The 24,962-nt window shown below is 36.1% G+C and overlaps 1 protein-coding gene across 4 annotated transcripts in view; it reads left to right on the forward strand.

Annotated features, from left to right (window-relative positions):
- The window catches only part of FMN1 (formin 1), a 172,260-nt gene extending 160,821 nt beyond the window's left edge, over positions 1–11,439 (forward strand). For all 4 annotated transcript variants that reach the window (XM_058025797.1, XM_058025796.1, XM_058025799.1 and 1 more), the window contains 2 exons: positions 2,732–2,816; positions 3,859–11,439. In XM_058025797.1, the coding sequence (XP_057881780.1) occupies positions 2,732–2,816; positions 3,859–3,903 (130 nt within the window). In that variant the 3' untranslated portion in view covers positions 3,904–11,439. The remainder of the gene's footprint in view (positions 1–2,731; positions 2,817–3,858) is intronic.
- Positions 11,440–24,962: the final 13,523 nt, after the last annotated feature.

Genomic DNA, 24,962 nt, shown 5'->3' on the forward strand with positions numbered 1-24,962 from the left:
TAGATTATAGTAAGGATACATGTGCAGTATTGGAGTCATGGTTCTCATATTTAAAAATACATAGTTTTGTTAAATGTTTAATTCAATATTTTTCCATATTGTGTGCTAATGTGCAATACCACTCAGTTTGACACCATATCTTCTTTATTAATTAAGGTGCATTGACTTCTTTTGATCACAGTTGAAGGAGAATAACTTTTCTTTTGAACACATCCATGTTGCAGCTCATCAGATTTGAAGGCTTAAGTGCACTGCATTCCGTAATGTTTTGGCCTCATAACAGCTTGCTCAGTTAGCCATGGGCCAGCTTGGAAGGGACCACAGTGGCTCACCTGGTCCAGCCTCCCTGCTCAAGCAGGGCCATCCTGGAGCACATGGCACAGCATTGTGTCCAGACAGCTCTTGAATATCTCCAGTGAGGAAGACTCCACAGCCTCTCTGGGCAACCTGTTCCAGTGCTCAGTCACCCTTGTGTTGTGGTTCAGCTACTCTGTCATCCCTTCTGGTCTCTCCGTCCTCTCCAGTGCTCTCTGTCTGAAACTGTCCTTGTCACTGTGACCTGTAGATTGTGGCTCTCCATCTCAGGGCTTGATTCTGTTTCAGCACCCTCATTGTAAAAACCTTCTTCCTTGTACCTAATCTAAATTGGCTTTTTCATTTAAAACTATTACCCCTTTTCCTTTTGCAATAGGCCCTGCTGAAAGTTTTGCTCCATCTTTCATTCTATTTTTAAACATCACTATTTCCTAGAAGTAGTGAAAATATGCCATATAATACAGAGCTAGGTCTGTATCTAGTGGCAGGCATAATCTTCTCTTTTTAAATCTAAAAGTTTGTAATCCCTATAATTCTACCTTTGGGTGAAAGTGTAGACTCAAGACATTTGAAAACTATTTGAAAACACTTCTAGAACCAAGGAGAATATGAGCAGATAGAAAATGTGCTCAAAATAGGGAAGAGTTTAGAAGCTGATCACTTGGTGTGATTCTCATGAGAAGAAAACCATCTTGAAATTCATCATCATCATTGCATAAATGTTGTAGCTGTGAGGAATAGCATGCTGTCCACAGGATGCAGTCATCCTGCATTAAGAAGTGAACTGTGCAGATTAACAAAAATAAAGGGATGGAATGGTCTGTTGTCACACAGTTGTTTACATGTAGAAACAGGGAACACTAATTAAGTTCTAAAAATACACCATCTGTGTTTAAAAAATGTACAGAATACTAATCTATAAAATATAATAAATAGTAAATTTAGTTGAAAGTAGTGTAACTGTTTTCTCCTCTTCTTAAGCACTCGAAAGTGAGACAACACCAGGAATTATCCTGTACATGCTTCTAAAATAACGTTGAGAAGAAATTTTTTGTTTCCAACACTAATAACATTTCCAGCATTGATAAAGACAGTAATGGACATATGAATGTGTTGTGTGTTTTAAAAGAATCCAGCTTGCTGCTAGTGTTACAACAAGGAAGTACACATCAGTAATTGCAGCTATAATCCACTTTTCTTTTTGGTTTTCTTCCAAAATTCCTCAAAAATTGAGTGTGTCAAAAGTGATTTGAACTGGACAGGGTATTTTAAATGCTTTTTGACTGGCCATAGCAATTATTTCTGCCAGTGGAAAAAGTTAAATAGGAGAAGAAAGTAGAATTTTTCAGTTTGAGACTGCCAAGAATTGTGTTGCTTCTAGTAAAAGACTGACTTGGTGTACATTACTGAAAATTGATTTACTGAGTTCTCCTTGCTTGTAAAAATTCACTCCCAACCTCCGTCTTCTTGCATTTTGCATATAGAATTTAAAGTAGTTGAATGTACCATCAGTATTATAGAGGCACTTAGCACTGGACAGATCCTCTATTAGGAGTGCCAAGAATTTTATTTCCTTTTTATCACTGTTTAGCACATAATTTCCTATGCACTTTCCATTCTGTACAAGGAGAATCCAGTCCCTTTTTCTTTAGTTCTCTGTTTCTCCTCTTCCTCCTGGTTAAACTTCTCATTGGTTCTTCTTGTTAAATCCCCACAGAAGGAAAGGTTCTGTATGCAAGACCCAGAGAGTAAAAGGCAAGAAGCAGAGGAATCAGATGTGTTCTTCTTCTCCCTTATCTCTACAGTACTTTTGGCAGACTAGTCTGTTGCTGTACACAAGACAGCTTTAACTGCCCTGAGATAAGAACCTCTTGTACCTCCTATTGCCACATCAGTGAGGCTGGTCAGTCAGTTCCATCCAAAGCAACGCAGAAAACATTAACAAAAAAACTGGCAGATGCTTTCATTTCAAGGTTTTCAGAGGAAATGTAATGTATAGCCTGGCAAATGGCCTGCTAAAATAGCATATTCTGTGTGTACAACAGATTAAGCCAGCTAGCTCTTTTTTTTTTTTTTTTCAGAGGAGGATCTTTTTGCCTTGATAGCACAGCTTTTTTGGTGGGAAAGATACTCCATAAAATCCAGATCCTGCAAGAAGAGAGAAATCATTTTTCCTATGACATTTTCAAGGAGCAATACAGACAGGCTGTCCTTTTGCTTTTGATTTTCTCCATTTGAAAATGTACTTTGATCTACTTTTGGTAGTTTATTAAGTGCCTTAAAACAGAAGTAGTGTTTGTTGGGCTAATGTGCCCAAAGAAAAGTTACTGGTGAGGCTTCTTACAAAGTATATATCAAGCAGAGCCAGAATACCTTTCATTTCATCAAATCTAATGACTTCTTTTCTCTGTTTCAGAATTAAAGTGGCTCAGCAATCAGTGAGCAAGTTAACTGCAGAGAAGAAAGTTGAAACGAAGAAAATCAATCCTACAGCTAGCCTGGTATGATGTGGTTTTCAGTATGACATTCCAAAGGAGTTTTGTGACACCGTTCTTGTCATTTAAAATGATGGCTGGTTTCTGCTGTTGTTGGAGAGCGTAGTAGTTTTAGTTTGAATGCAGCAGAGTGATTTTCTTCACAAGGAGAAATGTTAAAGCTGACGTCCTTTGGTAGTCAACAGCTATGTTTACCATTTAGTTCAATTGTGCCTAAGCATGGCTCTGCTATTTTAGATAACAAAAAGAGCTGCTTTTGTGCTTTCTTCTTCCCTTCCACTGTAGTCTCTTGTATTTTCTTCCATGCTTCCAAGTGCAGAAGCTCACTAGATATATTTGTCCAATGGCTGGAGTGTCTGGTTTTTTCAAGACCTTAAAAATCTTGTTTTCTCTGCGGAATAGTGGTAGAAGGGATTAAATCCCCATTTTTTCTTTAATGTACACCAGTGTTTTTGATACAACACAGTAAGAGAGCTGATAATTTGCATTGTATATAATTCCTTTTTTTATCTGTGTGCAAGGCATATAGGTTAGACAAGCATTTCTCAAACTCTAGAAGGCAAGAGAAGGGAAGAAAATGTACATGAAGGAATCAGGGTATTATTTGCATTCCCAGCAGAGCATATCAGTTGCAGATCAGGCAGCAGAGATATGAATGACTGCACTTGCCTGGAAAGAGGTCATTAAACAAGATCATCTAGCTAATGCTAAATTAGAGCCCTTATGTCAGCAGAAGCCATTCCATGACCAGGTATTAGAGTCACATGAATTTGTAATGTATCTCGTTTTCTCTAGCTGCAGTGGTCATCACAGATGTGCATTTTTAAAGGTACACAGTATTTGACAAGTATGTAGTGAAAGCAAACTCAGTAAGTAATGTGTTTCAAAGTTTTAAACCTTCTTTGAGTGCTCCAAGCATTTTTTAATTAAAGAAAACTGAAACTGACTTACTTCTTCATCTTCTAGACCAAAAGCTCATGGGAACTTGAGAGGAGATGGAAAATTATAGACAAGAATTAAAATAAAACTCTTTTTTTTTCTTTAACAGAAAGAAAGACTACGTCAGAAGGAAGCCAGTGTGACTGCCAACTGAAGGAAGATGAATGAAAACGGTGCAGGGATTTCATACATTGCCTGATGCTTTACTACACCAATGGCCCAGGAAGCACCTTATGTTAGATACTGAATTCTGCTTTGCTGATCTGTCCCAAGACAATCCATTAAAGACTTTTGAGTTCCTTCAAGAGGGGTTTGTATGTTCAGTGGAGGGAATTCTAAGAAGGTCTTTACGTGGGAAGTCAATTTTTTTTTCTGTAACTGTTCTTTACATTGCTTAAAATGCATCTTGTTGTCAATGGTTTATTAAAATATTCTGTGTATAATGTATTAATATGGAAGAGCTAAAATGAGCATTTTGGATGCTGAGTTAAGTAATGACTAACAACCTGTAGGTTATTTACAGGGCTTTATGTAGATGAGAGCAAATATGCCATTCAGTTCACAAAGGTCTATTGCAGCATACTTTTTGTTACTTCAGCAGTAACTGAGGTAAGATTGACTGATTCTAAATAATTTTACAGTGACTAACTATTGGATGCATCTTTCTAAAACTGATTAAATGTAAGTATAGATTCATGCTGTATTTTACTATGAATATTTTTATAGAAGCTTCAGCTTATGCCATTCATTGAAATGGGAGTAATATTTTGCACATAAAAAGGAATATTCAAATTCTTTAGTTTTGTGATTGATGGCATAACAGATTTATTATTTTTATGGTTTTAATCTAACATTTCCTAAATTTTGAGCTTCGAAAGAAAATATTATAAAATGTATATTTTTATTTCAATATATATTGCAAATAACAATTCCATAAAGTGATGAGTTTATAGGTCATTTTTCATTAAGATACAATAATATCTCTCCATGAAGTTAGGCATTTGCCATTAAACATTTGACTTTTAATTCCATTGAAAGCTTTCTTTTTAACAGCAATTATCTCACTCTAAAATACATTATGCAGCCTGCTCTTGTTCCTCTGTATTTGTATGAAGAATGTGTCAAGCATACCTACATATTTATATATATATATAAATATATATATATGGGTTTTATATGTGTATATATATATCTATATATATATATATATCTATATATATACACACATAATATAATAAGTAAAACTTCAGAAAGAATTACCAGGGTCTTGCTGTCCTCCTGTAACATTACAACCATTGCCATAAAGTGGCAGAGCCTAAAAATAACCCTACTGAATATCCACCATTAAATGAAGATTTTTATTGCATTTTAAGGATTTGGATTCTTAGGAGGAGAAATCTCGAAGCAGAAGTTAATTTAAGGTAAAAGAGAAAAGTGATTCTGCTTGCTGTCCACAAGAGAGAAAATGAGTTTATGATAATGGTGTATGAAGTTGGTTACAAAGAGAAATTAGGTGAAGCAAAGAGGTTCAAAAAGCTAGTAGGGGAAAAGCATTAGTCCTTTGCTTTGAAACTGGAAAGAATATGCATGAGACAGACATCAGTTATCATACAGCAAATTCCATAGAGACTGAGATTAAACCTAGGCAAAGTCCCCCCTAGCAGTGTACATTTATATTAAGAAAAATAGCAGTTTTGGAGACAGATTCATAAATTAACTTAGGATTTCAGTGCAGATTTCTTAAATTAGTGTCCCTCTCATTCCTGCATAAATGAAAACAAAAGACTCAAGAGTCTCTTGTATGCTTGAGAGTTTAGACCTGCTACAGATATACTCAAGATATGTAAGCATAATTCTTATGAAAGCAGTCAACAACATGCCAGCAAAAATAATCTGATTTGTATTCTGGCTAGTCCCATTGCAGAGAAAAAGAAAATTCCAAAGATTTAAGTTTCCTGTCTTCCACTAACTAGGTGACATACATTTCTTTTCAACACTATTAGTGATAAATAAGAGGAGCAATAATGCCTATAAAAGCCAAAGAACAATAGCAAGCAAGGCAATTCTGATGAGTGTTTAAGCAAACAGTGTTTATTTTTTATATAGTTTTCTATCTATCATGAAGATAGTGTATATTGCCATTTGACCTGACTGAGAGTTTTTTCAATGAAATTAATTACTTGAAGTATTATTCAGCAAGAGCAGCACTGTTTGTGAAAATTGATGGTCTTAATAATTCCCATTAAAAGTATATTGTGGAAAAAAGGTTTTAACTTATTGAAATATCCTGTTTTAAAATTTCTAAATGTGAATTTTCATTTTTCAGTTCAAATTGACTTCATTTTGAAATGTTGAAAAATGTATATAAAAAGGGATTAAAATTAAAATTATTCATTTAAAGCATTCCTTGATCAGACTTATAATTCTTTTATCAAATTAGCAATTTGCCAGGGTTTTGAGAGTTAATGCTATTTTTTAGAAGATTCAAAAACTTATGTAGCACAGGGACCTTGTCTCTTTCTAATTTTCATTTGTATTGATTTTCCTCTCAAGTCTGAGTTTCTGATTCCAGTTTAACCCATGACTTAAATCCTCTACTACTAATTGAACTATTTTAAAATGAAAAGAAGAATTCACCTAGATTATTGTATTCATTGTCTTAATGAAGACTGTAAGACTTCTGGATGGCATTCATCAGGTAAATATCACACTTTCTCCCCCAGTGATACCCACAAGTGTCTTCAGGCAGTGATTGAAGCCACAGTAGCTGGCTTTAACTAAAATTGTGTATTAGAGAGGAGATATTTACAGATATGTCCACATAAGCTGTTTATTTCTGAAATATTTAGACACTTCAGGCATAACAAATGTGCATCAACCACCACTCATCTTTGGGGTCACCAAAGGTCACCAAGCATTATGTTTTAAGCTTTAAGCCTTAGTTTGATGCCTCACTTTACCTTGAGCTTCCTAGTTTGGGGAGAATAAAAGGACAGAAGGAGAACAGAAGGAAACTACAAAGATGGAATGGAACAGAAGTCTGTAGTACATGTCTACATTGCTGTCAAGGAAGTAAAGAATGGACTCAGTTAAGCCAAGCAGCAATAGCCAGACAGTTACAATTTTCTGGTCTATTTAACTTAAAATACCTCAACACTTCACAGAAGTCACTTCTGTGACTGCAAAGTAGATGTGGCTTAAGAGGGGGAATTTTCTGTTGTGTTTTGGTTTCATTTCTTCTGTTACTGCCAAGCTTCTCAAAGGCTGTAAAGCATAGGAGTATTAAAACCCACGTTACTCATTAGGTGCTTATTACCCACAATGACAATATACAGTACTGATTTATAAATCAAATTATTAGGAAGAATTCAGTGTAGAATGAGTAGATAATAAATTGCAAAGTGCTCTTTACATTATTTACAACATTATCACTTGTTGATTTTAAAATGGATGACCTTTTAGTGTCTTTGAGGTCTGAAAAATCCTTTTTTCATTAGGTTTTTATCTAACTATGAGAACTACCCAGGTGTTTTGCCATCATTAACCCCTGCAATTGTTTTGCCTTGTGTTTTATCATAGCGTTGTAAATGTATATATTGAATATTGAACTTTTATATTTAACTTTGAATTTTTTGCATCAAAACTGAAAGTATGAACTTCAGTTTCTGTATAGAAATATTTCTATTTCAAATTATTAATAATTAACATTTGTTTGATGCATCCTACGGCATTAAGGTAGAAAATTTATATGCTCTGAAATTAAACACTGTTTTGGAGATTCCCAGGCTAGGTCTGAGAAAACTGGCATTTTGGATTGCACAGTGAGAAATTCCAGAATCCTAGAAACCCTAGTTCCTTAGTAGTCAAAGGTTTGAGCATCTACATGAGACTTTACCTTGGGTACAGTTAACATGGTGCCAGATTTAAATAACTGTCTCTATTTTAGATATGGCCTGCTAATATCATTACTAAATATTTCCACTGCTAAATACGGTTTAAACCATAAGAATTTTATGCAACTGTTTTGGAGATCTAAAGTTCAGAATTTGTGCAAGCAAAATTGGTAGACCTCATCAAAAATACTTGGCTTTGCAAGTTTTTTTTTTCAAAATGCCTGCAAGACCTTTTCTTGCTTGTTTTTATAAACAATTCTCTCAATTTAAAAGTATTCCTAACAACGTTACAATTTTTTTTTTCCACTTGGTGAAAATGAGGTATACTTAAACAGTACCATCTTAGGAAATTTTGCAAACTTCAACTGTATTTAAATTTTTATTTGATACATCATAGAATTCAAGCTTTTAAATTAGGACCTGTTAGTAAAATTTAAGCACGGGATATAAAAGATTGTATAATGTAAGAACCAATGAAGTAAAAATGCTGAACTGATAAATAACTTAGAGACGGAGTGCTCCACCTTCCTGGGAGGACATTATCAAGTGACATAAGCTTTTCCCTAATGTGGAACAGCACTGCATTTCCTGTGATCTCCTGCCAGGTGTCATCTCAGACTAAACTAAAGGTTGCACTTTTTTTTTTCATTAGCTGTTTCTGGTTAATTTCATTTCATACTTTTTCACCTCAATTTCACCTTCAATAAGCTAATATTGAGTAAATAAGAAGCCTTTTTATACAGGCTGATAGTGCTTATATATGCATGCAGGTTTACTTATGTATGTATTCCTCTGGCCCACATGGTAAAAAATATCCATAGGGAACACCATGGGGTCATGGGACTGGATAAAATCTTTTAGAATATTGTTAGGAAAACTGTACTGAACTGTCCCAGTGTGGGACATGATTTCTTTTCTGTGGTATGATCTGCCTACAAAGGTTGTGGAGTCCTGGGAGCTTTTGGAGGATGGAGAAAGCTGTTTCAGGGCATCTTTGCTTTATCCATCAGTTTCCAGCAGCTTGTTTCTCAGGAGCTACGCTGCAGAATTCCCTGAGCATAGACTGCCTTCAGGACTCCTGGAAGGGAGACTGGAAAATAATCTCAATGGTTGATTTTCAAAAGGGAAAGAGATCATACCTATATTTCTAGATTAAGGTAAAAGCTAGAAGACTCTTCCAAAATAGCAAAAGTTTTGTAGAGTTGTATGTATCCGCTCATTAGGTTCTACAGATTTCAGAAATGCTGCATTCATGTATATGAACATCATCCTGTGCCTATATACTGATCATATGATTATTTGATATGAACAAAATCACTTTTATTGTCTTACTCTTGTGCTTTGACCAGTAGAATATTGACTAAAAAGCTGTTAAAAGAGCAATCCATCAACAGAGTCCTGACAGACAGCTGTGTTTCAGTTTTCCCAGTGTTGTCCTGGCAAGAACATTGATATTTTCCTAGAGGTAAGATGAGTTTAGCTGCCATGACATCTGCCTTCTCAGCCTCTCTTAATCATAAGCTGGTACTTGTATCATAGGGCCAAGTGATGGGGCCAGTCTGTCATCACTGATGACTGCAGCCTTCATTGCAATTAGAAGTTTACTGTGGCACAAAATAATACTAAGAATGTTAGGATGATTTTATGATTGACATTGAACCATAATGTATTTGGTCAGCTCAAAGACCTGAAGAGTACTGACAGGCTGAGATTTGTGTACTATATTGGTACTGATGAATGGCATCACTATAGAAATTCAAGTGACTGTAGAAAGAGGACCTATTACATCTGTTGACTGGTTGATAATTTTCTTTAATTTTTTTAATCTTCCACAAGATGATTTTTCAATCTCTGAAATATGCATTTGAGTACTTTATATAGTACATTTTCTCTCTGACTTCTCCTAGAGGGGCCAAGCTTGTAGTTTAGTACTTTTACTGTCTCATTTGGCATGTTGTAAATACATTCCATTGTTGTTAAATAAATCCTGAGCAGCTATCCACAAACAGGATGTTATAGAAACTGCAGAAACTGGATACCAATCTAAGATTATGGCACTGCTTCCCATAGCTTGGAGCATCAGTTTTCAGCATATTAACATAGATGCTGTATAGCCCCTGATACTTCTTAGGTGTAAAGTAGTTTTAGGGGTGTATTGCCAATAGTAGCTAATCACTATTAACTGGAAAAAAAGCCATGTTCTTATAATTTTTTTTTCTATTGATTAGGATGATTTTTTGTGGTGTGGGTATCTTCTAGATTTTATATGGGAGCATACCATTTTGTAATTAATCAAAGCAGAACAAGCTCACAGTTCTATTCTAGACTTTTTTTTTTTCATATCTGACAGGAAGGTGAATAAATAAAACTGATTTAATTCCAGATAAAAACAATACTTTTTTCTCATTCTATTAATTTTTAGAGTTTGTGTTACAGTCCAGTGTGTTTTAGAAGGCCTGTAAAGAGTGAAAGCATTGCAGTGCCATTGAAACAACAATATTAACCTCACTATATCTTCCTTGTGGATTTTCTTTTGAACTCAAGTGTTTGCTTGGGTTTGTTTGGGCTTTGTTTAATTAAAAGATTATGTTATATCAGACAATCAAGCCAGCTTTTCTTGGATAAGTTTCTATGGGGGCCTGAGTGCTACTGTGGTCAAGTGAAATAATCTGTGTGTGCTCATCAGGCATGTAGCCTGAACAACACACTTTCATCTCCATATAGCTCAGAAAAGGGAGAGACTTGAGAGGGAAATTGAACAGATTTTTTGGGGCCAAGTTCAGAAAAGCTATGTCAAATGAAATGTGCTTGTCATATTGCAGTGGTTTTGAAACCAGTGATACCTGTTGCAAAGGAAGGCTCATGCTCCTTGTCAGATGGGACTGGATAAGGTTTTTGCACAGAGAGTTGATAAAAGCAGTTTCTTGTAGGTGCTTTCAGCAAAGCTGTGAATGCCCAGATGATGACTGACTGCATGTTCTCCAGGAATAACAGAGCTATATACTTTAAGAAATACAGATATATATAATGACACAGATATATATTTTGGTGGAGGGTATATCAGCCTCAAGAACAAAAGCTGCCCCTGCCAGTGTACTTAGCTACTGCTCACTGTACTAAAAGCTCTTTCACATTTGTAAGCTAAGACAGCAAAAATGGAAAAATAATATGACATGAAAAATCAAGACCTGACCACTGGAAAGTGTTTTCAGTAGGATTATAGTATGATTTTCAACCTCCCTTTAGCTATTTGGGTTCTTTTTCCTTTCCAATCATTCTGAGTTAAATATTTGCACTGTTGAACATTATTATTGTTGGTATGCTTCCCTCTCTTCTCTCCATATGATACAAAATCATCAAAAGAGAGGCCTCTTTGGCTGCTTAACTTCTCTTTGAAGATGTAGCAAAATGGTAAAATCTCTTGCAATGTTGATAGTGTTCTATGTGTACCTAGCAAGTTTCACAGACATAATAGCATTTAGGCCTCTGATGTCCATGTGGGATTTGCTTTAATAAAATCAGAGCTTTGATTGAATGTTTGCAAATACAGTCAGCAATTATATATTTGCTGTCCTTTGAATTGAAATCAACTTTGCATTTATCATCCTACGATATGTAAAGCAAAAATAATGGAACATTAATGTGGTTTAGCTTTTTTTGGTTTTCAGAATTAAACTCCTTGGAATAGTTCCTGATTAAATATGTTACAAATGTCTTAAAAGAATAAGTTAAATAGATTCAGGTGCTTTTTCCCTGCTCCATGTTGTAATTATATATGTGTGTGTGTGTGTGTGTGTGTGTGTGTGTGTGTGTGTGTGTGTGTGTGTGTGTGTGTGTGTGTTTCTACTGTGTATCTGAAAGTATAATTTTCTCAAAAACTAACATGTGCTATGAATGACTTTGTAAAAGTTATTGTAGTGGTATGGAGTATTTATTTTTAAACTAAATTCTTAAGGAGACATTGTAAATAAAAGACTATATTTTCCTCCTCAGTATTTTTGATAATTTTTTCAGTTTTCTTTTTTGTATGCCAAATGTGTTATTGGGATACTGTAGGTTTCTCTGAAAAATTCTGTGTAAATAACTTCTTTTATTTGCAACACTTTACTGATACAGTTAATATCCCAGGTTCAGTGTGCTTGTTAAAAAGGGCATTATTTCTCATATCTACAAAGAATTTGAATATCTACCTTTCTGAAGTCAATGTCTTGACAGTATTTTTGGGGGGTGAATCTGAAACAATTTGCACACATCTGAAGATGAAGATTTTCTTTAGTTCTCATCCTACTTTTGGCAACTTCACATTTCCAGATGCATAATATTGAAAAGCTTTTCAGTAACTCAGACCATACTAACAAAAAATCATAATAAAATAGAATCACAGTGTTTTCTATCATCCATGTCTCCAAACATTAATATTTGTATCCTGTTTTCTAGGGGAAGAAAAAAACTATGAATTTAATTATAATTTTGTCTAGATTTTACTGTTACTTGTATAACTATATTGATAGTGTAGGAAACCTTACTGTCATTAATGTTTTTTTTTTCCAGTTTTCCTGCAGCCAGAACAGAAAACAATTACAGTTTCAGTAGAAAATTTTGCTGTGATTTCATTCAGCAACTAACCATTTTGGGGACTACAGGAACTGGAAGCATCTTCAGCAGGATGCTCAGCAACTCTTGAAAGACAGATTTGTTTTAGGCAATTTTGAGTAGGATTTTAGCTTCACACATCACATAAATTTAAAACCAGAAGACTGTGATTTGGTTTTAGATGTTTCTGGAAACATTATTAATGTATATGTTTGAAAATCCTTATCCTTAGTCAAGCAGAGGTTGGAGTGATCATGTCAAGAGAAATTAAGAGCAAATATATTCTATGACTGACCCTGAAAATCACAACAGGTTAAAAGAGGGAGTGGAGAAACTCGGCAAATCTGCAGCAGCATGATCAATGGATTTTGGGTTGAAAAATCTGCATTTTTCATCATGGTTTGACTGGAAAAGACAAGTATCTAAGGATTTCAGCTACATAGATGAATTGAAGATACATGGCCAAAAAACAATCACCAAGGTGCAGACATTAACCAAATATGAAGAACTGTTTGCAATCAATTTTCTGTAGAAGGGACATGTAGGAATTGCACCAGACCAACGTGGTCTAGTGGGCACGTGGCAGGGGGGCTGGAATCTGATAATCTTTAAGGTCCTTTCCAACCCAAACCATTCTGTGAGTCCATAAAGACATACCAGATGCCACAATGATGAGCATGTTAGAAATATCAAGATAAACACTGAATAGTTAAGTAGTATGTAATTAGTTACATCATCCTAATTAAAAGTAGCTGAGCAAAGCAATCCAGCTTATAGACAGGTCTCTGTTCCTTCTCATATTATTTGCAGTCCAATTTCATGATCCTCTAAAAAAAAAATTGATGTGCTGCTGAAAAGATGGACTTCATAAGCATTTTTGTTTGGAATCCTGATATGCCAGGATGTCAGATGACAGATGGTTTATTCACCTGAACAGCTAGCTTCATTCATTAAGAACCTGAATTCAGTCCTTGGGTCCAAAAGAAGTGCTGGAGCCTGAAGTTCTTGAACTTTCTTTATGCTTCTTTGATTGCAGGATGTTTTTAGCAACACAACACCTAGCTGAAAAGCAGTATTTGCCATACAGTTGTGCCTGTGTTATTCTGAGATAAAAATACCACATGCAGGGAAGAAAATATATCAGATAAAGTGAATTTCTTTTCGAAAATAATAACATACGTGTTGAACAGAAGTCCAAATTTGTAAGGCCAATCCTGAAGGTCTAAAATAAATGCTACTCTTCTGAACACACAAAGTTCTCATCAGACATAAATCCTATTTTCTATGATGCAGTATTATTTATTATTTGCTAATGTATTTCAGCTCTGGGGCTGTTGACAATGTTACTTTATACATACAGAAATAATTTGTGAAACACTGATTTAAAATCCTATACAGCAAACTGCTGCCTCTAATTAAATGGCAGATTAGAGCTATGCAATTAAATAATTTCAGAGATTAATTGTTTCATGTCTGTAAATATCACAGCCATTTATCCAGGGGTCAAATCTAGAAATAAAAGCAGGCAGTTTTTAAATTGCTTTATATAAATATGCAGGTACATATATAGGCATATGTATATTTTTTAAAAATATGAATGCATATATATCTCTAAGAGAAGCTATTCTGTTGATATGGCAAAAGAAGTTGATCCAGTCATAGATCTAATATCTGTATTTCAGCAATCTACAATGAAATTTTCATACATGAGTTGTTTAGGAAAGGACACCTAATGCAAAATCAACGCTAAAAGCTGGATAACTGTAGTTATTGAAATAATTTAAAAGCAAATGAGCATTTGAGATGTGTTGGTCAAAAAACTTTAATCAAAGCAGACTGGGGACTTCTATGTGTAACCTCTTTCATGAGACAAATCCCAAGGTCCTTTACAAAATAATGAAATTAGCAATGCAAATATTGATGAATACAGTAGGTCAAACAAAGCAGTCCTTGCTCTTGAGAGTGCCGCTACTGTTAAGTCAACAAACCAAGGGCTTCCAGATGCAAAAAAAGTGCAAGCGTCAAAGCCAGGCATGCTAGGTTTTTGGTAAGGATCAAAAAATATGTTGAAAACAGTTTGCAAGTCTTGGTTTTGGTTTCTATATAATTGTTACATTTCATTGTGTCCATTTGCTCTAGGGCTTTTTGCTTCTTAGGGACAATCTTTGACACGTTCATGAACATGCCAAATCTTTCCTGTAGGATAATAAATGAACAGGTGTATGGGCTTCAGAAGTTCCTGGGTTGCATATAGGTCATTTCCTATACAGACTGGTGCTTGAAGAAATGCTGTTCTTATAAAGGCAATTCCCAGACACTTGGGAAAAGTTAGGGGTTTTCAAGTTTGGTCTTACAGTACTGTTTTATCTATGCCTGAAAGGAGAAACTAAAGCTCCACAGATCACAACTGAAGACAGGCTCAAAAGAAATGAGTGGTGATTTAACTTTTACAACTTATTCTTTTTGAGTGAAACTTGTTTAGGCATGCTGGGCCTTCATGAAAACCCTCTGCAGCTTCTTAAAAAGAATGTGAGGGGTGAGTGAGGAATAATATTTTCAGTCACAGTGTGTTATAAGACTTCTAAGACTTCTTTCTTTTTTTTTCCTTTTGCATTGTTTCCTCTTTGTAAATTTTTCTTCCTCTCTCTCCCTCCCTGTTTAAGAAACCATTGCTAGTTTCATGTGCATTTATCCAGCTCCAATATTTGTTCATTACTAATAATAAGATTTATTCAAGCTGCAAATTCCAAGACTGAAATGATTAAGCCATTTGAAATTGCTCCAATAATTGATCTCTAAATTTCTCTGCCATATTTTTGGTCATACTTGTAAGTATGTTAGTACTTACAAGTTTTCATTTCAGATTCAATTAGTCACAGAGTCAGGCACAAAACTGCACTCTATGATTCATAACTAATCAAGACAGTGTAAATCAACCATTGAGAATTTTATAAATACATAAGTAGCTGAGCAGTAAAACTTGAAATCAACTTGTTACAAAAAGCTTAACCCACAAATGGCCATACACAGTTGAGCTCCAAAAAACCATGTGTGTGAGTCAAGGGAAACATTTTTAAATTCTGAGGTCAGTATTTTTTCTTTTGCTTCTCTTATTAACCTCAAAAATGGAAACATTGTGATGTTTTAATTTTCTTTGCCAGTCACTCTTGCAGCATCTGTAGCAGTATTTTTGGCTATTGATTGACTGTAAATCAGATAAGTGTGCTAATGCCCCTTTTTTTTTTCACTTTGAGAATCTTTGATTTCCGCTGAAGTGTTTATGAAGGCTGACAGTGCTCATTTTATATGTGATTCACAGCAACCATAGCAATCCTGTCTTTGAGAAGTGCAGTGGTGCAATGCAAATGTCCTGAAAAGGCTATGCATTCATGATAAGGTTTTAATTATGGATCACATTGCTACCCTTAGGGTCTGAAGTTCAGTGCTATTAAAAATTTGAAAGATTATTTAATTGCTCAGAATTTTAAATCAAAGCTCAGTGTGAAATATATTCTCTGATTCTAAAAAAATATTTCCTAAGAATGAGTAACAAACAAGGCCAAGGCTAGAATTTTGTCCTCTCTTCCAGATTCAAAGTCATTATCAGAAACTTTCATACAATGATCTTCCCCACCACACCCCTTGGATGATACATTCCAACACTCCAAAAGGGTGATGCAGATCTAAGATGGGTTTCTGAGACTGCTTCATGCACACACTTCTGAAGTTTTATTTATTGCTTATATACAGTAGTATTTTTGGAGGTTTTCACAATATCACAAGAGTACTTTGCTCTCTGTTTGCTGAAGCTGCCACAGAAAGCAAGCTATGGGACTATATGCTATGTCCCTGCAACAAAAACATCTTGAGATTTTAAAAGAGGTTCCCCATCTCTTCTGATCTTAAGTATCTTCTAAAATATCAAACCAAGTCTACTTGCAAGCCTATTGACAAATCATGACATTAATAAAAAACATGAAGGGAAAACAGTTTCCAAGTTCACATACTTAAAAAGAGAGCAAGTTGCATGTGAATCTAAAGATCCTATTCAAAGTTGGGAAGTTGATTGGGACATTTTCCAAAAGTAAGAATTAGTGTAAACTTGGATCACATTGTGATGCGTGTTCTTTCCTTGGAACAGCATTAAACAGCTGAGAATCAGTCACCTTACTTCAGCAGAGTTTTTGAGAGAATGGGGGTGAAGACAATATTAATTTTTAAGTAATGTGAGCACAAGAAATCTGATGCCCAACTGCCCTTTTTGCTCCTGGGATTATTTTGACCTAATTCCCAAGGCATCTTTCTGAAAGTGTATCCTTTGGACTAAAAAAACAAAAGGCAAAACCCACTCTCTTGGACCCTACTGTTTTAGTTCCCTGTATGAATCTTCTGGTTTGATTTAGGAATGTGCTGCTTGGTTCCCATGTGCATTGTTGTTGTAGTATTTACTTTGGAAGGAAAAGTGAGTATACGGTTCACGCCTTAACCTTGTCAAGCTTTCCCCTTACCAACTTGAACTGACACCATACAAATTCTGAAAGGAAAGGCCACAGCCAAAATTAATCATAAACATTAACCATAAAATATTACTCTTGACCCTACCAAGGGGCAGACCTCTAGGAATAACATCCTGCTCCTTAAGAAAATAACATCCCTCTCCAACCGAGAGGTGCAGCCGATCTCGTCTGTGCATGACGGACATGCTGACCTGTGCCTCGGGGTGTAACATCTGATCCCAGCTCACAGGGTCATGTGCACTCCAGGCCTTACCTTATGGAAGTCAAACACTGCCCTACACACAGGCTTTGGCACTTGTGTCCTCTGCATGAAACCAGTCCTGTCTGAGGCTGTGCTGTAAGGTTAGCGTTTTATGCAAAGACAAACAGATGAGGCTGAAGCTGGAAAATTTAAAGCTGCCACCCCAGCTTCCAGGCTATTTTGACCTGAATGAATGCTGCAGGTATACACTTCTCATCATCACCAACAATGAACCCTGAGGGAAGGCTACAGTCTGTAACTCCTTTGTAGCATTTCATTTGAATAGACCCTATGACTAGTTTATTCCTAGAGACACAATCCATAGGTTACTGGAGAACCCATTTCTCTAGCTATTGGGCAGTATGCTGTTCATCAGCAAATTGAATTATTGAAGCCTCTGAAATCCAAAAAACTCCAGAAACAAGACTAGTTAATATTGCCAAAGAAATAGTAAATCAAAGAAAAACATACTTATTATAAGTCACTGGAGATGAAACCCTGCCTAAATCAAGCAGGACTTGCAATATTGAATGGAACATTCCCTAAATATCATTCAAATATCTGGCATGTAATAATAAATCAGATGCTGGTTGTTCTGACATTGATAGGGAGAGATTTCAGCAGCAAGCTGTTGAACTTGTCAAGGATGCCCCACAGATGTACTTCTGGTCCTGCAGGCCTCCCTTAATTCAATCCCTTGCCGGCAAAATAAGATGTAAGTACCCCACTTTCCAGGGGTTTCCCTTAGCATAAACCCTTCAGTGTCACCTCAACAAGTGATTTTGGTCTTCCTTTTCCCAGCATGTCAGCCCCAGATAGGAATCGAGCTACTGTTGGGATTAACAGGTTAAAGAGAACTGGTGAGGCAAAGTGACATCATCCTAAATTGGTGCACTTAGACTCGTTACAGAAGATTAAAAGATTTCCCTGGTAACACTCATTTGTCCCTGTGGGAGAAAGTGGGGTTTGTTTCACCCGTACTAATCAAAGAATAAATTTCAAGCACTTGCAATGAAATTATTACTTGTAACAAATTCATGAGATTAAAACTTCTTTGGGATTTTTATGTCAACCTGAAGTGTAGTTATGTCCCTGTGCATGAATTTGACAGATTTGATAGAGATGGTAGAGATTGTTGCTGTGTTATCTGCTGGATAAATGCCTTGAAGTGAATATTTTCACAGGAATTGATCTGTGCTTGATTTGTACTTGCACAGTCTATTTATAGCTAACAAATATAAGATGGCTCGCTTCTGACAACACAGTACAAACTGAGTACACTCCTCCTTTCACACTAATGCCAATATATGTCTCCTGTTATTAATAAGCTATTTAGACACATTCTGACAGCAGACTAGACCTCATCTTTGAGATCAGTACCTGACACTCATATTTCTTTGCTCTTGCCCTCTGTTTCTTTTCACCATCCATCACACTGACTCTTACTTCCTATCCTCTCCTGTGAAATAGACACTACCTTCGTTTTTCATCAACAGTAAAACAGATCAAGGTGGTTTCATGTGTTGGTAAAGATAAATGTCGAGGCTAAAATCTTTCCTTGTGTGCCTTCCATTAAATTTCACTGTGTAGCATTTGTACACTTTTCAGCTATGATGCACAAAAGCCAGTGGTGCAAAAGATTTTCAGTCTCATAACATCATGCCTCTATAGAAAACTCATGTCCTTTTAGGTAATCAGTGCTTATGCATTGAAATTAATTACCATTGAAACCTCCCCGTGTTTTGTGACTTTCTTGTCCAGTCATTTCAAATGGCTCCTTCTCAAATGGCACAGGTTGTATATCATGTCAAGGAGAGGACTGGCAAAATGTGCTTTGGAAATATGCAAACAGTATTTCAATGTAATAGTGATAAATAAAGATGTTTTTTCCTCTGTAGTCATAGCAATTGTAAGGAAGAAAAGATGTGAAGATGCATTTGAACAATTCTCATTGGAAGAGTCTTTTGTTTTACCCAGCTTCTCTCCTGAGGTGAGTTAATTGCAAGTCTTCTCACTTAGCTTGTGATAGAAAGAGATGAACTTTTTTTGTGCATCTGTGTGTAATGTTTTGTCCCTGGTAATGAACTAAAATGTTTGATTCTGAAGGAAGGAGTTTTTCTTTTGGGTTACAAAGGAGTTTGTTACAAGAACTGAACTTAGTTGTGCAGGAGTAGGGAGCCTGCTGACTTCTGATCAAGACTGACAGCTTAAGAAAACCTGCCAGGGTAGCTGTTCTCTCTGTTGGCTGAGCAATGGTATTTTCATCACCAGACAAAGTTCAGAATTTCTTTCAGAGAAAAACTGACACTGACTTTTTGAACTTTCAGACTACTGAGCTGAGCAGAGTGAAACCAATTGTTGAGACATCATGCATGGATCTAAGGGACCAGTGGGTATGAACTATGCTAGAGAATCATGATAAGACATTCTGCATGCTTTTTTTTGCTGTTTCCTTTTAACCATTGTTCTTGCTCTGCTGTTTGTCCTGAGTCTTACTTGCTTTTCACCATTTCTCAGGAGCAGTGAATACATAAGATATCGTGGGAGAAACCTGAGACCACTTAAAAAGCAGCTCTAAGATGAGTTCAACTGACATTCTCAGAGCAATGCTCTCCTTGAATGGGAAGATCCAGATCAAAGGCAAGTTGGACACTTCTGGGATGTTATGGTACTTCAGAATCTTTCACTGGTGTTCATTCAGCAGCAGCTCTCCTTTCAGAAAGTGTATTCTGTACAAAAAGAACACTAAAAGCAACTCAATGGTGAAATTAGAGATCTACATAGAATACACTCCCAATGCAAAGGAACAGATTAGCTTAACTTTCAACTCCTGCTGCCTAATGTTGATTTAATATATTGTCTTGACTTTTAATAAGGTTATTGAAAGATAAAAGCATATAAGGAGCTGTGCCACAGATGCGACTGTCAGAACTTCATACGCAAAATAAAAAGAGACATTATAATAAAATGAAAATTGAATGTTGCTTGTATAAAATCTGGCTTTGTTTTGATGCATAAAAAAGCAAACACTGTTCCATACTGAGGTTTTCAAGAATGTCTTAAGTACACAATGCTTCTGATGCCACCCCAGTTGCCTATATATAGATCTGTCTTGTGTAAAGAATTTAAAAAGCATTAGAATAGAGAAATCAAAGAGACAATAAATTTTAAACCAATCTTATTGTCTGCAGCCTAAAGTGTTATTAAGATCAAAGTGGAGCAAACATCTGGCATTTGCCTTTCTGCAAAAATTAGATCAAATTACCTACCATAGGATTTAGATCCATTCAATAAGTTCTTGCCATTGTACACATAGTTTTCTCTCTCCTTTTTATTTGCTAAATCTAACTTAACACCCAAATTCTAGTCTCCTCATTCATTTGAAGTTGAAACAAATTAACAACAAAAATGGAAATCACGTCCCTCATGAACATCTGTTTTCAAAGGAACATTCAAGGTCCTTCAGATCCTAAAGAGAGAAGTTCAGCAAGACTTCATCCATTCAGGGTAATTGTCTAGAAATAAACTTAACTGAATACACAAAACCCTGTCCCCATCCTTAAAAAAAGAAATTCTTCATGACTACTCTTCTAACTAGTGTCATTGTAGTCACTCCTAAAGTGTGTTATTAAGAATCTTGGCACAGTACTCAATAGTTTTATGTATGATCTTATCCAATATACATTTTTCAGACTTCTAAATATATCTAATACACGGCTTGGCTTTTACACTTTTGTTTAGAGAAGTACGTTTATGTTACATCTATATAGCATGATTTTTTAATTCTCTGTATAGAACAATAGACTAATACAAAGCTAAGATTGAGAGTACATCTCTAAATACAGAATCTAACGTCCCCTTACACCTCAAAAACTGAATTACAAAAATTTAAATAAAAGAAAGACAATATTGCCTGCAAATTCATCATTATATGAATCAAAAATCTCAATAGTGCTCGGTTGTGATGCCATATGATAAAATCATGATTAATGAATTTGAGTATTCTGACCCGTATGAGCTGTAAATTACACATTGGTTCTTTCCAATTGCTTTAAGCAGAAAACTTATTGATATTACTAGGCAGAAAGGTAAGACATAGATCTCAAATATTCTGGAGAGAGAGATTTTTTAACCTCTGTTCCTTTTTGCTCTTTTAATATGAACTGGAATATTACCTTTTTTCCACAATGCATTCTTTAAAAAAAGAAATGCAAATGTGGCAAGTTCCAATTTTCTTTGCAGAACTTTTATTGTGAGTCAGTGTAATTTTTCCATTTGATCCATCCCCAAGCTATGTGATCTACATCTGTACCACAGCAAGGAGGAGTTATTGCTTATCACAGCCTAGAATTTTGGGGGCTTTTAATGCAATCTGAAATAATCTTTTTTTACATCAGTATAGACTTTCTCATATCTTGCTCCTTGATTTTTCAAAAAAAAGTGGATTCTGAATTTCATTTTCAAAACTTTTAGAAAATAATAGAAAAGTGAGCAAATGACAGTTAAAATTTCTGTACTCCTCCACCCAGACCCATGAAAGCTTGAGGAAGAATTCAGGCAGCCAGAACCACACATTGAGACAAGGCACTTTAAGTCATCAGCTACATTCCCAGGCAGGCAGTGCACATAGGCTTCAGATGTTTTTATATAGATGCATTACGAGGTAGCATCAAAAATCTGCACTGGGACTCTCTGTGATACTTGTGCATTGCTGGGAATTTCTGGTTTCAATCTCAGCTGATAAAAAAAAATAAATCGGATGGTTATTAAAAATATGAACCACTGTTTTGGCTAAATACAAATACATGTTAAATTTTCACTCCCTTAAAATTTAAATGATGCAGCTCTCCCCTTTGGTTAGTGCATTGCAACCATCCAGGTAAGCAGGACAGCTCAGAAAAAATTTTGGAAGTTCTTCTGCCAAAATTAACTGTTGTATTTCAGTAACTAACAAAGTGGTTTTGGGGGCAGGTTTGAGTTATATGGAGTGAATAAGATCTAGGCATTTTTCACGTGGTTGTTCTCCTTCAGGAAACCTTTTAGAACTAAAACCTGTAGGTTTACATCTACAGTGGAAAAGGAACGTCAGCCCCAAGGGTACAGCTCTAATTCTCCTTTCTGCTTTTTTTGTTTGGGTTGGGTTTTTTCTGTTTTGGCAGTGGGTTTTTGTCTGTTTGGGGTTTTTTGTCACTCAGGAGAAGGTCAATGACCAGGTGGAGTTACCCCACCATTTTTGCCAAGGGCAGGTGCCCGTTGCCAGGCTGGCGGAGCAGAGGCGCGGTGCCCGCGGCGCACATGTGCGGCTCAGATGGGAGCGCGCCCGGCAGAGCCAGCGCTCCGCTCCCGGTGCTCGGAGTCACACACTGCGAGCTCCCAGCAGCACATGGCTGACAGAGACACCAGAAACCCCACACACACCCGGCCCGGCCCACTGGGCACAGAGAAAAGGACGTCTCTGTTCTGTCTGCATCCCTGACAGCAGAGCAAGGTGTGTGAATTCTCTCTCTCTTGCCTTCTTTTGGTCTGTGTAACTAACTATAAAGCACATGGGAGGTTATCTTCAATTCAAAACTGGTATGTAGGACAAATATAAACTATAATTAAATTATATGTTACTATATAATTAGTAAGACCATGGTACCATGGAGTACTAGAAAGCTAAGTCCAGGAGGTTTTTCTCTGGTTTAAATATTTAAATAAAGATAGATATGCACAACTTCTCAAGGAAACATTCTGCTCAACTGTGCCCATACCTCAGACCAGAAAAAGTCAATTACCTTCCAAAAAAAAAGGATTCTTAGCTGATTTTATTATATTTCCAGCAAGTTTTAGAAGCACGACAAAGCTAGATGTGAAGGAAGACTAAACCGAAAGGAAAAGTTTGAACAAATTTGTTCTCCCTGGCCTCAGTCCTTCCTCAACCCTGGCCTTGCACATGTGCTGCCAGCAGTGACTTTTTTTATAATTTTTTTGCATCTCCTCTTTTTTTATAATTCTTTTGCATCTCCTCTGTCCCTATTTGCAGCTTGTAATATGCTGTATTGTAAAGGTGTCCCTTACTCTTTTTTTCTAGAAGTGGGACTAAACTGCCAGCTAAACACCAAACTGAGATAAGGCACAAGGCAGGCAGGCCAACTCCAGCTTTAACTCTACAACAATTCAGGGCTGATTTATATTTTCAACTGTCACTCTATGGTTTACAAGGGGAAAAGTGTGAGCAAAGATTGAGATTTTCCTTCTATAAATTGTGGAAGGGTGAGGGGCAAGTGACAGATCTTATTTAAAAGCCTTATTGAAGTAACCGTGTTGAATGATGGTGCCATTGCTTGTCTCTATGTCTTATTGTCATAATGTAAAACCTTTTATAATTAGAAGAAACCACAGAAGTCAGGATAAAGTACAACAGATCCAGAAAGAGCTGGAAACTTGAGGAAGGGGGGGGAAAAACCAAACAAAAAAAACCCACAAAAAACCAAAAAACAAACAACAATAGACACAGGCTGGAGAAGATATTTTATTTATTTGTTACTAGTAGTTAAAATGACGTATAAAATGCTGGGAAGAAAAAAACCTCCAATTCTATTCAGTTACAAAATAATTAAAACTTCATTTTAAACCAAGTTTTGCTTTGTGAGACCGAGCATGAAAATACTGCAGCCTTAGGTTATATAGTCCATTGTTTTTAGAATAAAGCAGACATTTAAATACATATTGTGGTTGATATTAAATATCTCATATAATTCTAAGTTAGCAGAACTTTCTTACTCTCAGGCAATAACTAGCAATTCATATGGGTGAGGGGGATCTGTCTCAAAGGGAGTTCCATCATGATCTCTGCACAGGCAGTTTTAGAACATAAAGATTTGGAATATTTTTATCAATTTTCCTTGAGAATTCTAGACAAAACTTAAAGGAGTTTCTGAAGCTATGCTTAACAGCTAAGGGATTAGGGACATAGCAGCCTCTGTCAAAGAAAATGTGAATTTTGCTGTCAATTTTACATGAAGAAAAAATCATTCATAAGGTGTTCCCATTTCTTGAACAAAAACCCAAGCTAGTACAAAATTTCCAGCAATGACTGAGGTTGGCCCTTTTCCCTGGGAAAAAAAAAAAAAACACACAACAACCAATTTAAATGAAAATATTCCCTGCCTATTATCAGTGAAAGAGAATTTGTATTAATAATAACATTAAATATCCTTATCTTTCTGTTTAACTATTCACATTCCACACAGTGGAAACCTACCTCCTATAATTCCAGATTTTAAAACTGGATTTTAAAATCCATGAAAATGTGTCAAACTGCTGAGTGAGAGTATACCAAATGAAATGCATTTTAATAATACCAATAAATGGGTTGTAATCATTTAATTTTACAAACACAGACCTCACAGCAGTGGATTTTAGAACAAAAATGGACGAGCTGTAGAGATGCAGGATATCACCAATAAATGTATGATGCATTACATAACAGGTGGGAAAATTGATAAAATGAGGCCACATAGAATGCACCTGTGACATGCCACTCATATCTTTCCCTCTGGGCATGTTACTGAGGGCAGAACTGTCCTCCTTAATATTCTATGGCAAGAAATCATGTCAAAATAATCACCTTGTGGCTGAGAGAGGCATCTGGGGGGAGAGAGCAGAGTTATACTGATAGTGAATCCTACAGAACATTGCTGCTGAGTGGGGAAACTGAGTCCTGGACCCTCCAAGACCCATCACACAGTAAGTGTGGACCTTCGAGTGCTCAGGATAGCAAGGACAACATGCATGGATGGGCTGCCTCTCTGGTCCAATCCCAGGACACACCTCATTAAAATAACTTTTTTGTAGGAACTTCTGTGCTCTTGCCAAACTTTACAGCCCCGATATATTTTAAATTCCTAAGCCTGAAGGAAAGAAAAGACAAGATAACATCACAGGTGAGAGTCATTGAGCTGTTGGAAGTAGGGTGTCCCCTTTT

The sequence above is a fragment of the Melospiza georgiana genome, chromosome 6 (genome assembly GCF_028018845.1).
Source record: "Melospiza georgiana isolate bMelGeo1 chromosome 6, bMelGeo1.pri, whole genome shotgun sequence".
In the NCBI taxonomy this organism is placed as follows: Eukaryota; Metazoa; Chordata; class Aves; order Passeriformes; family Passerellidae; genus Melospiza; species Melospiza georgiana.